Source organism: Fringilla coelebs (assembly GCF_963513975.1).
Source record: "Fringilla coelebs genome assembly, chromosome: 4".
Lineage (NCBI taxonomy): Eukaryota > Metazoa > Chordata > Aves > Passeriformes > Fringillidae > Fringilla > Fringilla coelebs.
This window is the reverse complement of record NC_140032.1, coordinates 6,759,017-6,775,942: the sequence shown is the minus strand read 5'-3', so window position 1 is coordinate 6,775,942 and position 16,926 is coordinate 6,759,017. Positions and strand designations below refer to the sequence as shown.

Genomic DNA, 16,926 nt, shown 5'->3' with positions numbered 1-16,926 from the left:
GTAAATGTTTGGAAGGAGCATCTGTCAGACAATAAAACTTACAAGAAAACATGTTTCTCATTTGAAGAGTATTCACTAGAACTATTTCAGTGTTGGAATCAGTTCATTTGTATAGCTTGGAGGCATTAATAAGAGCAAAGAACTGCAAAGGCACCAGAAAACTCAAACTGTTACTAAGAATCCAAGGTATTTTTAAAAAGCATTTTGTCTTTTCGGCATCTCAGTCTGCTGATAAGGAATCTGAACCAGCTGACAGACAGGAAACCTCTGCTAGTCCATCCAGAGGGATTGCAAACAAGAAGATGGCACGATTTTTGCAAACCTGGAAAGTCTAAAGAGTGCAATAATTGTTGGACCAAAGGGACCCTCTTCAGGCATAAATAGCAAGACTCCTACTGTCTTCTCTTGCAGACCAACTCAGCTGCCAGCAAAAGCAGGTGCTCTCCCCCTTCCAGTGCTCCAGAGGAATATTTAGTGAGTATTCATAGATATTTTTACAAACTAATGTATTATTAGTGATTTACTTAAGATTGTATAGTTTTCTCAAAGGACAAAGACATTTAAAAATCAGTTTTAAGGCTGTAATTTTAAACAATTGGTGGAGTTCAACAGTCTGATGCAATTACCATGTTAATTTAAAAACAAAATTTGCACAACCTATGACAGTAACTGTAAAAAAAACCCCTGATTTTTTTAAACTATGTAGTTTAAACAATCTAAAGGAATTATAATGTTTTGAATTCACATTATGACGGCAAAGTAATTTATATAAATATGAAATCTATTTGACTTTAAATGTTATGCTATAAAACAGCCTTTGTAGAACACAAATTTAAAATAAATCATTTCTTTTGGCAAAGTAGCCTGCAATTTAATCTTTAGAAGAATAAATATACCACTAATGTTTTCCACAGAAACAGTTGCTACTCTAATTAAATCAAGATGTGACTCTAATCAGATTTCAAAAGAAAATCAGAAACAGATTTTTCTCTGAGGTAGTACTATGGACAAGGATAAGATATTTTTATTTTCATTTTTATTAGAAACACTTGTCCCAGGTAAAGTTACAGGTTTGTAGTATATAGCATGGAAATAACAAATCTGAAAGCATTATAGTAATGTTTTCAGAAGCACAGCAATTTTGAGTGTTTCAGATATCTGCCTTCTTTTTGGCTACAACTTTTGCCACATTACATTTTATTAGGTAACTGCTATTAATTTTTGAGTTTAGAGTGACTAATATGGCTAACACTTTTTTTCTCTCTTTTCGTGTGGAAGGGAATGGAAAACCTGATGTTTGTCTACTGGTCCTGTAAAGTTATCTGGACAGTTCTTGTAACAATACTGGGTTATGCCAGCAGCCTGCCTGTGGGGGAGGATGCTCTTTGCACAGCAGAGGAACTGGCTAAGTACAGGATAATCTTCACAGGAAAATGGAGTCAGACTGCTTTCCCTAAGCAGTACCCACTCTACAGGCCCCCAGCACAGTGGTCATCCTTGCTAGGTAAGTGATGTATGCACAGAACTAAGAGCAGATAAGCCTCTTGACCTCTGTGGTCTCTTTTTCCTTAATAGTTATGTAAGATAAGTAATGAAAAAGGAAAAAAAAAAAAGCCAAAGTTATTAAGAATGAAATGCAGATATTGAAGTATCCACAATGTTCTCAAAAATCCCCAACTGTTTTCAATTGACTTCTGTTTTCAATTGGCTGCAGCTGAAAGAAGCAGAGATAAGCCAAATGTTTTAGTGCTCACTCAATTTTGTACACATTTTTTTTAACCTCAGAAATAAAACAGAGAAAATGAAAAAATAGGAACATTCTAAATCAGATTTTTATGTCATGCCATGTATTCACTCAAATAGGTGTTACTCATAGTTCTGACTACAGCATGTGGAAAAAAAATGAATATGCCAGCAATGGTGTACGTGATTTTGCTGAAAAGGGTGAAGCATGGGCATTAATGAAAGAAATAGAAGAAGCTGGAGAGAAAATTCAGAGTGTACATGGAATCTTCTCTGCTCCTGCAATTTCCAGTGGTACAGGACAAACCTCAACTGAATTAGAAGTGCATCCAAGACACCCCTTAGTAAGTAAATGTACATACTCATTTCAAAAGTTTGTTTTATGTTACCAGCAACCAAAATTAAATATTTGAGTTCTCGCTTGTAGAAACAACATAGTGAAAAAGAATTACTAAAAAGCATGTCACATAGCAGGGAGCACTGTACAGCTTCTATAAAACAGAAGAGTAAAATGACAATATTTCAAGACCTTTAAGTGAAAATTACTATAAGCAGGACTGAAGCATTCCAAAGCAAGTGATGCAATCCCGATGGATCATTTTGTTTCATTAGGTTTCGTTCGTTGTACGAATTGTTCCAAGCCCTGACTGGTTTGTGGGCATTGACAGCCTAAATCTCTGTGAAGGAGACCACTGGATGGATGAAGTATCAGTAGATTTATTTCCATATGATGCTGGAACTGACAGTGGATTCACATTTTCCTCCCCAAACTTTGCCACTATTCCACAGGACACAGTTACAGAGGTAGGTGCATGGGCATAGTTTAGCACTTCATACTAACATGTTTGGAGCCTTCCCTTTAAAAGATAACTAGGCTAAAATTGTGAAACTGATTTCAGTATTTGAGAGTGCTGATGCTCTCTATATATGGATTTATTACACAGCTGATAAACCTACTGCTTTTTTTATCTTCTGTATCTTTGAAATTTATTAAGTAAATGTAAATGGTTCATGAGAATTTGTCTCTACATTTTCTGGAAAAGCTGACAATTTTTGTAGATGATATTTAACAATCCTTAAAGTGCCAGGAAAATGAAAATACAAAAGTCCTGACATCACTAAATGTGAATCTAACCAGGAAAATTCTTAGTAGTGAATACTGCTGTGAGGAGGAGTTTTCAGTTGAAAGCACTGCTGAAACCTGAAACTGCTACATTTGAGGGAAAGGACCTAAAGGAAAGCAGAGAACTTCACTGTGGTGACATTGCTTTCAATCTCTTTTGCTCATTTCATCCTCTCTATGCCCCATACTTTGATTTTGCCATTTAAGAGAGGTGGTAAATGAAGGATTTTGATTCAAATGGCTTGAATACTATAAGTATTCACTCAATCCTTTCTTAAAGGTGAGTTTTTCTAGCAACAAATTCTGTGCTGATGAGTAATGAGTAAAGGAAGAGAGAAGCATTTGGCCTTGCATATCCATATGACAGCTCTTATAGCATACCTAATATTATTGTTTAATACTCATGTATTCTTGTAATAACATCCAGTTCCTTCTGTCAAATCTTTTCATACATTACTGTGTTTGCAGGACCTCCTACCACAGTCCTGTATCCAGTCAAGTATCCTGCATTAAAAATTCTGGGCTGATCAGCATGGTTATGTGAACTGTGTTCATAGAAACTGCTTGCATGCAAATTATTTGTCAAAAAGTATTAGCATCATTTACAAATATGATTTTGCAGTTACCGTCTTAGTGTTTTTAATATTCCCCTTTTTATTTCACAGATCACTTGTTCCTCTCCAAGTCACCCAGCAAACTCATTTTATTATCCCAAACTCAAAATTTTACCACCAATTGCTCAAGTAACAATGGTGAAATTAAAGAAAAGCCAGCTAGGTCTTTCTGCACCTTTTATTAATCTTCCAGCTAAAAGCAATGAAATAATAGACACTGTCTCAGGTAAGTGATTAGTAGATGTTCTCAGTTCTGTTATTTCCATTCACTCAGAAGTATGTGGAAATCTGGCAGGTGATGTGGATGAAACAGGTGATCAGGCAGAATATTCTCCTATCCTGCATAGGAATAGTTCCAGACTCACAAATGGGAAATAAAACAAGCCAGTCGACATAAAAGAGAATTCCTGAAAGAATAAGTAAGGGATTGCATATTTCAGCTGTGGTTCAAAGGACTGGGCTACATCCAGAGTAAGGGCTACCCAAGCCTTTGTATCAGTGTAGCTCAGTGAATTTTATAAGAAACAAATGACATTCAATCAGAATCAGCATTCCCAAACTCTTTGCAACTTTGAAGTAAATATTCATCCTTAAGGTTTTACATGACAATGAAGCCAAGAACCATTATTGTTGTCTCTTTCTGGGTCAGAGCTTGGCAGTTATGTATAATATAATTCACACAATTTGATTGATTTGGACATATTTTCGATAGAAACATAAATCCTGAAATAAAAAGAAAGTTCTCTCTCATTTTCATTTTCTCAAAAATATTAGCTAATAATCTTGAATAGATAGGAAGACATGCAAACTACTGACTTAAGTCAATCATAAGGGTGACTTTCAAATCTCTGAATTAAAATACATATATTATTAACAAAATATTTGCTCCAAGGGACCAATGTATTCCCAAAGAGTTGCCATGTTCCAGAAGCTTCTCCACATTGTCTGGAGATGGCATGTCTCTAGCACTGTGCTGGTCACCTTACAACCACTAAAATATAGCTCATTCTCTGCTAAGTTATTGTGTTATTTATAATTTAATAAATGCACTTATCATTTTATAGTGCTTTAATGTATTTCTATTAGTAAACAACACATATTCAAAGTGAGTGTTACACATCTTATTTACAGTTATACATCCTTCCCATAAGATTTGAAAAGAATATTTGGAACTATTCATGATATAAATTTTAAATTGCATTTAAAGTATAGTATTGCAAATATAATTTTTAATCACAAATCTCACTTGCTTGTATATAAACCAGTATATGAAACCAGTTTAAAAACTTATTCAATCAAAAGGGCAGATTTAATTACCAGAGGTCAAACAGTGTCCCTTATTCCCTCTAGAAACATATGAATGAATGATGACAACAAAAGTGTAATACCAGAAATTCACACCAGCTGTCACATGTTTAGTGTGGCATTTAAAGATGGGATTGTGCACACCTCTTTCACCCACAAATGCTGTAACAGGCAGTTTTGATGCCATTTCCTGTGACAAGCAGTATTTTAATTTAACCTGCTAAGGAATATTCATCTACTTTTTGTGATTTTTACTTTAGATAGAAGCATACATTATGGATAGCACTTCAGAGTTTTTAACTTCTTTTCTTGCACTGAATGAAAATTATATCGAAATTCTTCAATCATTAGAAAGCTTCTAGTGACAGAATATCCTTATTGGCAAAGGGAAGAGTAGTGTACACACCAAAATATAGCAAAATAATTTAATAATAAAAAACAGGACTTTATTTCTGAAGCAAATTGGAACAAAAGTAAAATGGAGGTTGATATAAGCAACTCTAGGAACAAGAGCTGCCTGCAAAGAAATATAAATATACTCAAATAAACCAGAGAAAAGCTTTAATCTCAGTGCTTTAGTTAGTCATGAAAAGGAAAATGAGCTATAAAAATTGACAGTAAATGTTTTTTAATTCAATCTTTTGAGTGCAATCATTTTAAGCATAGTTTTCTTTTAAGGGATTCTGTATTTTCATTCAAGACATAATATGCTTCAGAACTGATATAATACCTCAGACAGGCTCTAGACTGCAATAACAATAATACCAATGAGTTTAGAAGCTAAAACCAGATTTTTTTTTTGATTTATGAGACAACACACTGATTTGATGGATATCACATGTATTTTGTATAAGAAAGGATGCTGTTTGATGATCATTCCTTAATGCTTTTCCAACTGTGTATTTGAATTAAGTACAACTTGATGCAAAGATACCTCTCTGCTGTGTGTATTGCAGAAACACCCCTGGACTGCGAGGTTTCACAATGGTCCTCCTGGGGGCTCTGCAGAGGGGTCTGCAGAGAAACAGGGACCAAGATCAGAACTCGTTTTGTACTTCTTCAGCCTGCCAATAATGGAATGCCTTGTCCAAACCTGGATGAAGAAACAGGATGTGAACCAGAAAATTGTGTTTGAAATAAAAGATAATAATTAAGATAATTTAAAAGTAGGATAAGTTTAAATCTAAACAACATGTCAATCAATGTTCTTTATCATTTGGATATGCTGCACTATTTTGCTGAAAAGCTGCATTAGAGTGGGTTTGAAAGTTTTTATTTAATATCAAGATTTTGGGGGGTTAAATTCCTAAGACTTAGTAGGACAACAGTACTGGATAATTTAAAGAACAAAAACCCCCAAATAAATCCTTCCTCCAAATACACTGTAAGTTCTTGGAGTACCCTCTAGTGGCAGAAAAGAAGACATTTGGAAAGATTGTACTTCACATTTTTACTTCACAGTAAAAATCATTCAATCACAAAGGCTAAACCAATAACCTTCTTAAATATTGTAATTTGTTTATCTACACCTATTTATACCTAGAAAATAGTTTTTTCCACTAAATTATGTTTTTATAATTTATTGGCATTTTTGTCATCTGTCTAACCTTGCTTAATGTGCATTTCTTCAGAAACTACTTACAAAGTCAGAGTGACCAGATGTTTGCAGTGTGGTTAAGATAATAATGGAACTGAGTAATGTTGTCTTGAGACTTTTGAATATATGAAAATGTCTTTTAATTCTTCTTTCTCAAAAGTGAGAACAATAACTGCCATGAGGACGCTCAGCCAACAAAATTACTAGAAAAAAATCTGAAGTGTGGATAGAAGTAGAAAACATCTGAGCTGAATTAAAAGTGTTAGCTGAGATTCAAAAACTGATTGTTGGTGTGTGTCCCTCATTAGACAACTTTACTCTCAAAGTTAACACTGTTGACCATAACATAACATAAATTATATAATTAACCTTATATATGCAGTAAATGTGTCCATGTTTCTTTATATGTGTTTGCTGCTATTTGTGTATATATTACCTAAAATTAAGGTATGCACAACTTTAACAAAACATGTGTCAGAAACTGTTCCTGACTGCAAGTTTTAATGCTCAAATAACTTATAAAATGAATGCAACATACGGCTTATGAAGAGCTGTGGCTACCAACTAGGAAAAGAATTTTGGAATAATACTTATTCAATAGAATAAGTTTAAAGTCAGCTCACAAAACTTTTACAGCACACTGCAATTTTACAAATATACAGCACAGGTATTGAACAGGAGAGTTGATTTGAATAGGTTCCTTCTGGAATATGCCAAATACAAGATGATTTCTCTTGTCCTTAAAGGAGCACACTGTATTCTCCATAGAGCTGAAACATTTAAACATTTCTCTGTATTTTTTTTCCAGGAGAGATATCTTGCAAAGACACAAATAAATTTGAAACTTTATCAGACTAAACTTCACTGGTCCTGCAAATGCTGATAAATACACAATTGATAGAACTAAGTGTAGGAATTTCTGCTCTTTTCTCATTCTTCAGATTCCCACTGTTGTTTGTTCAAAATTGTTCACTTGCTCCAATTCAATTACAAAATTGCACACTTACTATTTTTTAAGTTCCCCCTATTTCCACTCCATAATGGGAATAATGTTACTACACTATTCTGTGTTTAGTTAATTGTTAGTATTTTTCTTTCTTCTTTTTATATTAGTTTTAACCATTCTGTGTTTTCTGTTACACTTATTTACTTCCTGTTTACACATTTATCATCATATCAGAAAACATAAGCATATATTGTAGTAAATATTTAAATATTCTCAGAGGGTAGAAGCTTATTTCAAATTGATAGTCAAGAGACAAATTAAGCTCAATAAAATTTTGGGGCAGATATCAAATGTAATTCTAAATTTTGCCTTAGGAAAACCAAACTCAAAACCCACAAGGTATCCTTTGAGGTACTTTCCTGGAAATTCTCCAAACACTACAGTTTTTCTTCTTTACATGCCCAGAATAAATAAAGGCCCAGACCCAGTAAAAGAATACCTGCATTTGTATTAACATACATGACCTGAAACTGGGATTTCAGTCCTACAAGATTTAATTTGAGTGGAGGAGTCCCAGTGTTTGCTCAAACTGCTGGAGACAAAAGTTTTCCAAAGGACAGTGAAGGAGAAAGGATGAGATAAGGAAAAGGAGTAGAAAGAGAATATGTAACCAGCACACCTCAGAAAACTCCAGTCAGTGATACACAACTTTACTATTTTAGGGTGTTTACATACATGAATATTCACTGCATCTTCCTTCAAAAACAGAAGTTTCCTATCCACTCAGTTACCTGGATATGGGGTTTTCTGTAAGCTGTAAATTCAGGTGACCTTGGTAAATATATTCTTTAAGGATGCCTCTGTGCATTGCTTGGCCATAAATATAATTCCAGGTATTCTCTTTGAAACCACAGGGATGGAGCCATTACTTGGCAAGACTGTGGATACAGTGAATGAAATGCTTCCTAGTGATGGAGCACATTTCTGATAGTATTTTTCTATTAAACTGATAAGTGAGGAACATTATCCCTGTACAGATATTGCTAGGACTTTGTAGCTTCAGCAGCCTTGGAATTCCCTTCAAAATTCTGGGACCAGGAAGAAACACAGGGAAGCTCTTCCTTCCTTTTCCCTTGTATCTCATGTTACAGATGGTTGGCAGCCAAGATGCTGAGGTCCTAAACACATGAGATTTAGAGAAGGAAATAGGCAAATTAATTCCTGGGTTAAGCTAGTCTCAGAAAGCACTTTGGAAAGAAGCTTGAAATGGATTTGTAAAGACAATTCTTTTCAAGAATATCTCACAGAAAGAATCAGCTTTGATGCCTTGGCAGATGTTCTTGCAGAATGAAAGATGTGGTTAATGGTAAAGTGTAGCAACAAAAAAGTCACCACAGAATGAAACTGTGGTCCTACAAAAATAATCAACACAAAATTAAATTCCGGTAATGGAATAAGTGTGAAAAGAAAAGATCTGAGAGTATCTGATGCTATTCAAGGCAAAAAGCTTCATTTCATTATATTCCCAGTCCCAGGTAATTAAAGTACATTGGGAATAACTGACCTGTCATGAATAATCCAACATAATAAAGAAACTCAGACTATTCTATGACAATATTTAACACTCCCAAGAAATAAATCTAACACTCAATAGAGCAATTCTGGTATCAGCTAGATGTTGTTCAATGGGATTTTGCAGTATGCAGAAATTCTGCCCGTGACAATTTACAGAACTCTGAATGCCTGAGACAAAAGAAAGCTCTCAGTATGCTGCACAACAACCTGATTACTTGGAGACTGAATTATTTTTGTTTGCTTTAAGTCCAGCAGCTCTACTATGTCAGCATTTGCTAGCCAAAAGTACAGAAGAAATGTGTCTCTTCCAATGGATTTGGGCAGAGTGAAGGATAAAGTGGTGTCACCTTGTATATCTTGTGTTCTACCACTGGAACTCAAAACTTTGGAAGCTCAGAACTTTTGGAACACTCAACAAAAAGCTAAAAAGATGATAAGTCAAGTAGCTCACAACCTACAGACAAACCTATATTTCCTGCAGGTATGAGTATGGCATGGGAATTTATGCAGGTGCATGACAGTCAACATCTCCTGAGGTAGGGGGCAAAAGTCCAATGTTATGATGACATCCTGTATAATAAAAAATTATTTCTGATGGAGAAGTGCTGAAGTAGTAAAGGATTCCTAACATCCCCCTTGACATTCCTAAGGATTCAACAGCCATGAGATGCATTTTTTATCTCTCTATCCTTAGCCATATGGAGTCAAAGCAGTAATGTGTAAGGAATCAGTTCTCTTTGCCTGACAGCCTTTCAATATGGGGATGCTGATGGGTGATTTGTGGAGCTGAACTAATACTTGTGCTACAACTTCTGTGAAAATACTCCATGCTGTGAAATGGAGTGAACCCAGGATGGTCCTAAGCCCGTGCCAGTGCTACACAGACATTCCTTTACTGAGACAACTTCATAGATGGCAGGTGCAGTGAAGGGCAATAAACACGAATCAGTCCTCCTTCTGCAGATCTGAAATACTCCAATAGAAGTTATCATCCCCAAATTTTTATTTAGGTTACAGATATTGAAGATGAAGGGCTGTGGTCCCCTCTTCCTTGATACAGGAAAAATATGTGCTCTTGTGCAACTGGGATAACATAAATTTTATGAGGAAAGATGGATCCTCCTGACTGGAAATGATCCCACAGGTGAGTCCTCCCTGCTGGAAAATGACCATTCAGGCCCACCTTGCAGACAGAGTGATCTCCACTTATAGGACAAGGAATATTTGAGTGAGAAATGAGTTTGTCATCAGACATACACATTGGTCTATATTAGTACAAAGAATAAAAATAAGAACCTCTATCACTGTTTGATTTATGCTATAACTTTCTTCAGAGAAGATATTAGGAAATATCTAAGAAATAGTCATTCCTATATAAAAATCTTATTCTGAAAGTGTTCATGTTGTTATTTTTCCCTGCAATATCATATTCACTAATGTTATTTGATTATTTAATGGATTATTTGATTATTCAAGTTCTTTTGACTTCTTCATAGTTCTTTTATGTAATGCCTGTAGGTTTTAATCAGGTGCCGACATTTTTACAATGATTTAGGATGGAAATGAAAAGTTTACTTAATAAAAGAGGAGTGAAGCTCTGGAATAATCACCCAGAATTAATGAGAAATAGTAACTTCATTTAAGTTGAAAATTGAGTAGTTTATGGAAAGAGGTAGCCAATGTAGTTGCCTAAAGTAATCTAGGGAACTGATCTCAAGCACCTGAGAGGCTCTTTCAGTTTCATGCTCTTCTAAGTGTATAAAATAAATTTTAATCTAGATGCTGGGAAAGAAGAAAGAATTTAAAAGGTGTCTTTTCCATGTTATCTCATTCTCCAGAACATGCTGTACTTATTTATAAATGTGTAACCACCAGCTGCCTTTTCTCACAGTTTTTTTTTTTTTTTCTCTCAAAAATTACTCTGATAAGCAGCAAACAAGGAACAACTACAGGACTACAGGCATTTGTATGTAACTATCTTCAAAAGCAGTACAGCAGGGATATATAAAAAATATGAAAAGCAAATTAATAGGATTTCTTATGAACTTCTGGATTTCTTTTTCACTTGCTTTGTATTTTCATATTGGAGAAAGAGAAGAGAAATGCATAATTGAAGATATTCCCAGCGACACCCTGGTAGTTGGTAGGTACCTGTCAATGCTTTATGATGATCTAACCCATGCAGTAACAAAGATACCTAGAAATGTAACAGCAGTTTCTGTGATTGATGAATATGGTAAAAAACCAGAAAAGGGCACTCTGAAAATAACTCCCTGAAGCGGGGATTAGTTTTAAAGTCCTCAAACATTGTGTGTATCCATCACACAAAGAAAGGCAGGTTTTCAGAGTGCTTTACTGAAAAGAGGAAAAGAAAAAAAGAGAAAAAGAGAAAAAGAGAAAAAGAATGTTTTTTAATTCTACAGCTGTGGAACTGCTGCTTCCACGTGTGCTTCTGCATGTTCTGACTGATGTACTCATTCACATCAGGATTTCTGTAACATGGTTTTCCCCATATGAATGGGAGAGTTATTTTTTTGATAAGTGCTGGTCTGAAAAGAGACAATTCACGATGTACAAAAGTTTCATTTCTCCTCTGATACGAGAAGCACATTAAATTAATCTACAAGACTGTAAATGTAAGATTTCAAGGGGATAGTAAAAAAATAATAGAAATTAATCTTTTTTTTAAATAATATGAAAAGTGTGAAAGACAATCCATAAAATGTAATTTGAGTACAGCACATTTTGCTTTTGGAGGTCTCAGTGTGCCTTCTAGAGGCTAATCTTCCAAGAGCATTAGGAGTAATTAGAAAGTTTTTCTTGTTAATTAACCCTTTTTTGTAGTACTTTAGAAAATTTTCTACTGTAGTAAAAATTTATTGCATTTCAATCTGTTATGAAGTAGCACTGAACAATATTAATCATAAACACATTAAATACATACATATTTCCATTTTTCCTGAAGAAGCATTGAAAATGTTTAACGTTAAGCTATGCTTTATTTAACAGATTTATCTCTCTTTCTATTCAGGGAATTACAAAGTACAACGCTGGGATATACATATACATGATTTTCTTGAATCTGCTCCTGGTTTGGGAATGTTTGTTACTGTCACAAGCCCTACTGGTGAGGTAAAAATGCTTTATGAATGTTTCTCTACGATTTATGATTTGACTTCTGGCCCTGGCAGGCAGCACTACCTAAAAATAAAAGACACTTCTGAGGAAGAAGTAAATCTACAGCCTACCAGCTAGTTCAGCATTTTGATGCTGAAAGATAAAAGTGAAAAATATTATGATATTTGATAAATATGTGTATGGACAATTTTTGCATTACTCCCAGATTTGGGAAACAGTGTCAATAAGAAGAATTAGTGACAACTGAGAAAACAAGTTAAATGAAAAATAAAACCCCAAAATTCACTAATGAAGTAAGATGGTACAGAATCCACTTAAGCAGCAGAAAGGAGTGCTGATGATAAACAAAACCCAAAGTCAAGGTCACAAGGCTGCTCATAGCCCTCATGCAGAGCAGGTGCCTGAGGTCTGAGCTTTTCCAGCAGAGGACAACTTATATCCCTGCCTAGGCAAGGTGTCAGTTTTCAGACTTTGAATACTTTAGAGAGCATTGACTTTTGTACATTGCAAAATTCTGTAATATTTTCATGTTCACGGTGAGCTAAAATTGTTTGATTTTTTCTAAATGTGTTCTGAAATTTGGATAAATTTAATGATGTCAGCAGCTTAACTGATTCCTTTTTGCAGCCAATTCACAGTACTGTTTTTTGATTTATTTATTTATTTATTTATTGGTAGTTCTAAATTACAAACCCAGCGCATATATCTAAATTGCAGGTACTGTTGTCAAAACTGTATGGGCCACAAGGGACCTTTACATTTACATCCTACCTCTCTGGGGAGCACATCATCTGTTTCCAGTCTAACTCCACAAGGTTTGCAGTGATTGCAGGAAGTAAACTGGTAGGTGTATTTCCTAAATAGTCTTTGTTGTAACAGTAGAAATCATTACCAATAGCAGAGATTTCAAACTGGATTAGAAGTTGGTCTAACTTCTAGCAGATAATTCAATGTTTTTTAGAGATTGAGGAAAGCAAACATAGAATTATGCAGATAAAAAGACAAAAAGACTGTTTTCATATTTAAAAAGCCAGCATTCAAGAGGCAGGACTAAGGATAGAGAGATTTAATGTTTATAATGTGCTTTGAAAGTGAAAGATTCTGATCATTAAGAACAACTAATTTTGATCAAAAAGACAAATATGTAAGATTGACTAACACAAGCATTTGACATAAAGATATTCCATGTATTCACTAACTTAGATTGGAATGACAATGAAAATGTAGCATTTTAGTTTTTGAAAGATATTCAAATGAAGAATATGTCAGCCTACTTATTATTATCTACTACCAGCAAAGTTGGTTTTAATGAAGATATGGGGGGGAAAAAAAGCCATCAGAGGTGATAGCATGGCTCTGAAAATTTTTTTTTTGCAGTAAAAACTTTTATAAATACTGTTTTGAAATTTTATCTACTTGCTGCTTCCCTAAACCAGAAGAGAAATACTCTCTAGAGTGGTTTGGGGCTTTTTCTCTTCAGCTGACAGGAAAAGAGGTAAATAACCAGCTAAATATATACATCTTCTAAATGAGTTAAGGTAAGCTAAATCTCATCCTAGCTGTGCACTTCAGAAACATGTAGATAACACAGAAATAATAATACCAGAGTAGGATTATTACACTGGAATAACAAGGTGTTCTTACAGACTGATTGATAGAAAATAATGGAAATTTAATCATATACATTGCAAAAGCAATTAGCTCTAATCATTAAAAAATAATAATTGTGGAGTTTATCAACTAGAGAGAGTAAGGGGGATAAAGCTTTGGTTGGTCACAGTTAACTATGCACCATGAATGTGATTCTGAGGATGTGCAGATGATTTTATCTGGTAAAGATGGGGCTGTATTAGCATTATTTTACATGATACATGCACCAAGCAGAGTTCTGACCATCCTATATAAAAGAAGCCAAGAGATGCAGGGAAGGAAAACATTAATATCACAAATACTAAATAATGCTGTTTTTTTGAGAACACAGAAATAAAAAAAGGAAAATACTGACCTTTTTAATTATATCTGGAGGATTAAAGATCACAAAAGGAAAACATTCTTTAGTGAAGATAAATCTTTCACTGTTCTTTGTAAGAACCATATGGTTATCTGAACTCTTTCAAACAAAAATAATAATGGACCACAAGGTTGTGAGATGGATTTCTCCCGATACAGTTAGGTAACTTCAAGACAACTGCAAGAAAATACGTTCTTCATTTATGGCTGATCTCTGAGCAGACCTAAGTTCTATTATGGTAATATCAATTTCTAGGGTTTTGAAAATTCTTTGGCTAAAACCTTTTTATTTTCCCCTAAGTACTAAATGGCTTCTAGGAGAAGGTTCTCCTATTGGTTTTAGTAGAATTTTTCATGCATGTCAAAATAAGTTGCATAAAATTGCAAGTTCCATTGTTCTCTTCTTTCTGTTCTATTGCTTGGCTGGCTTGAGGCATTTTTGCTATAGATCATACAATAGCCTGGAGGATATTGGGAGATATTCCAAATTGGATAAATAATGTGAAGAAAACAATTATGTGAGGGAATCTAGAAGTATATTTGCAAAGAGCCTCCAACAGTACTATTAAAGATAGTAATTTCTGCAATATCAGGATGAAATGTGAAATATAATGAGTAGTCTTTTTTTTTTTAACTATTTTGGACAAAGGCAACATTTTAATGGTGGTTGAATCAAAACTAGCATAAAATAATGCCTTAACATTAGTGAAGTTTGCAAATTTGTGTAACTGATTTAAAAATAAAATTAAGAAGCCCTTCAATTTTTCCACCTGATTCTAATTTTAGAAGGGATTTTTATAAGCAATTAAAACTATTTTCCTACAATGATCTTAAGGGGAAATTATCCATTGTTTCATTTTTATTCTAAGGAACTTTGAAAAAGCAGAAGATACAGTAATGAGAACATTTTTTTCTTTTTGCAGCGTATCCACTTGGACATCAGAGTTGGAGAACATTTTCTGGATGAATCTGCTATTCAAGCCAAAGACAAAGTGAATGAAGTTAATATCAGATTAGAGCATCTAATTGAGCAAATTCATCATGTAACCAGAGAACAAGACTATGAAAGAGTATGTGTGCCCCTTAATGTAAATATTAAAAATATTTTACATAGGCTTATTGATTTATAAAGTATTACGAGGTTTATTATCCAATTGCAGGGGTGTTTTTAGGTAACTCATAAAAATCTGTAGATATTTAACCAAAATAGTCTCCATTACCTTGCAAAATATTTTTAAGGGGTTACATAAAACTAATTAATCACTGTGGACTCATGCTTGTAGCAACAGGTGCTATTTTCTAGCAGCAGGTGTTATTTTAAAGCAGGATTTTCCAAGCAGAGTTTTCTTGGTCAGACTCAGCCACAGCAGCCCAGCAGGTGACAGGTACCACTGTGGGTGATGCTGCTGTTTCCATGCTGCCCTGGGTGCACAAACTCCATTGAGTGGGGAAGGAAATGACTGAGTGTATATTTATATATCCCTTCTTCAAACAAGTGTACATCCAGTCACTTTTCTACATGCATGCAGATAGACTGAGAAATGTATCAACTCGTTACCCAAAACTCATTACCCCGTTTGAAATGGATCAACTTGTTACTCAAAACCAGAAATTTGGCTGCAGAAGGGCTCTTGACAGCAAATTATATAAACCTAAACAGGTTAAAATATGTACAGATGGAAGATGTTTAGCACAATGCATCTTCTGTGAACAAGGGAAGCTTGGTTTATCTTCCTGCTTCAGGATGCAGTGTGCCTGCTTCTCAGTTTTGATTTATGAAGATATCCACCATACAGATAAGTACAAACCTTCATTTTTATCCACATGGAAAAATGTTTTTGTTCACCACTATGCAGAAGAGGGATGACTTTCTGGTTGCCATGAAACATATAGATGACGAAATGTAATAATTATGCTTTTTATTTTCTAGGAGCGTGAAGAAAAATTTCGGAAAACAAGCGAAGAAACCAACAGCAATATTTTGTGGTGGGCTATTGTGCAAACACTAATCCTCATCTCTGTTGGAATCTGGCAAATCAAATCTCTCAGAGATTTCTTTATATCTAAGAAGCTTGTTTAAGTTCTATAAAGTCAATGCACAGATTCAAAAATTGCACACCATGTAACACTGAACATCCAAAGAAACCCAGCACCTATGAGAAAATTACTTGTATAAAACTCTCAACCTTCTCTCATTTTCTAACACTGGTTTCTCCAGCTAGGTCACAACCTCAGGCATCCCCTCATGTTTTGCTCCTTGAATCCCATCTTTTATAATTTTCTTTCCCCATTTATGGATGTAAAGCTAAATATAGAAGGAGTCAGTGACTAAGGCAGAATTTAAGTTTGGTACTTAATGAAGAATGTTTAATTTAGGTTAAATCTAAAATAAAAATCTAAAATAAAGTTTCCTAAGATTTTAAATTACTCTGCTTGCTGAGTAATCTTATTTGGCACTACCATGAACAGTTCAGTGCTTCAGTCTGACTAGGATTCAGACAGCAAACAGAGAAATAACTACATCCCCTGTGGTGTTTAATTGGGTGAGAGTGTCTTGAACTCAATCTATATGTGTGTAACAACTAAATATAATTGTGAATGCTTTCTTGTAAAATATTCAGAGTTTGAACTGATCAGTGGTGGCAGCAATTATCATAGAAAAGACAGACCCAGACAAGCAATTTGGAATTATACTTACTTTTTCTTCCAGAAAAGCCCTTAACATTAGGCTATACAATTGATGATGATCAGAGTTATGTAAATTATAGTCTTTATGAAGTATGCCAAAGTAACCCAGATTATTTGGTTTATTGGTAAACAATGCCATTTTTATTTTAATTCATTTCTGCACTAAGTGTTTCTGCATTGAAAATTT

At 34.4% G+C, this 16,926-nt stretch overlaps 2 protein-coding genes across 2 annotated transcripts; both read left to right on the top strand.

Annotated features, from left to right (window-relative positions):
- The first annotated feature begins 422 nt into the window (after nucleotides 1–422).
- On the top strand, nucleotides 423–7,128 carry SPON2 (spondin 2). The gene is made up of 6 exons (XM_084204281.1): nucleotides 423–474; nucleotides 1,279–1,504; nucleotides 1,864–2,087; nucleotides 2,356–2,547; nucleotides 3,532–3,706; nucleotides 5,742–7,128. Exons 2-6 carry the CDS (start codon nucleotides 1,282–1,284, stop codon nucleotides 5,918–5,920), a joined length of 993 nt encoding a protein of 330 aa, XP_084060407.1. The 5' UTR covers nucleotides 423–474; nucleotides 1,279–1,281; the 3' UTR covers nucleotides 5,921–7,128.
- A 3,788-nt stretch (nucleotides 7,129–10,916) lies between these two features.
- Nucleotides 10,917–16,131, top strand: LOC311153174 (transmembrane emp24 domain-containing protein 11-like; the record flags this gene model as incomplete). The annotated part of the gene is made up of 5 exons (XM_084204797.1): nucleotides 10,917–11,046; nucleotides 11,935–12,035; nucleotides 12,759–12,884; nucleotides 14,975–15,121; nucleotides 15,982–16,131. The coding sequence occupies 5 exons, from the start codon at nucleotides 10,917–10,919 to the stop codon at nucleotides 16,129–16,131; spliced, it is 654 nt and encodes a 217-aa protein (XP_084060923.1).
- Nucleotides 16,132–16,926: the final 795 nt, after the last annotated feature.

What these genes read in the sequence shown, in the direction of transcription:
- SPON2 (XM_084204281.1), top strand. Translation starts at nt 1,282, where the DNA reads ATGGAAAACCTGATGTTTGTCTACTGGTCCTGTAAAGTTATCTGGACA. An exon ending in ACAGTGGTCATCCTTGCTAG is followed by an intron (nt 1,505 to 1,863) that starts GTAAGTGATGTA and finishes TCACTCAAATAG; the next exon opens with GTGTTACTCATAGTTCTGAC. An exon ending in TGCATCCAAGACACCCCTTA is followed by an intron (nt 2,088 to 2,355) that starts GTAAGTAAATGT and finishes TTGTTTCATTAG; the next exon opens with GTTTCGTTCGTTGTACGAAT.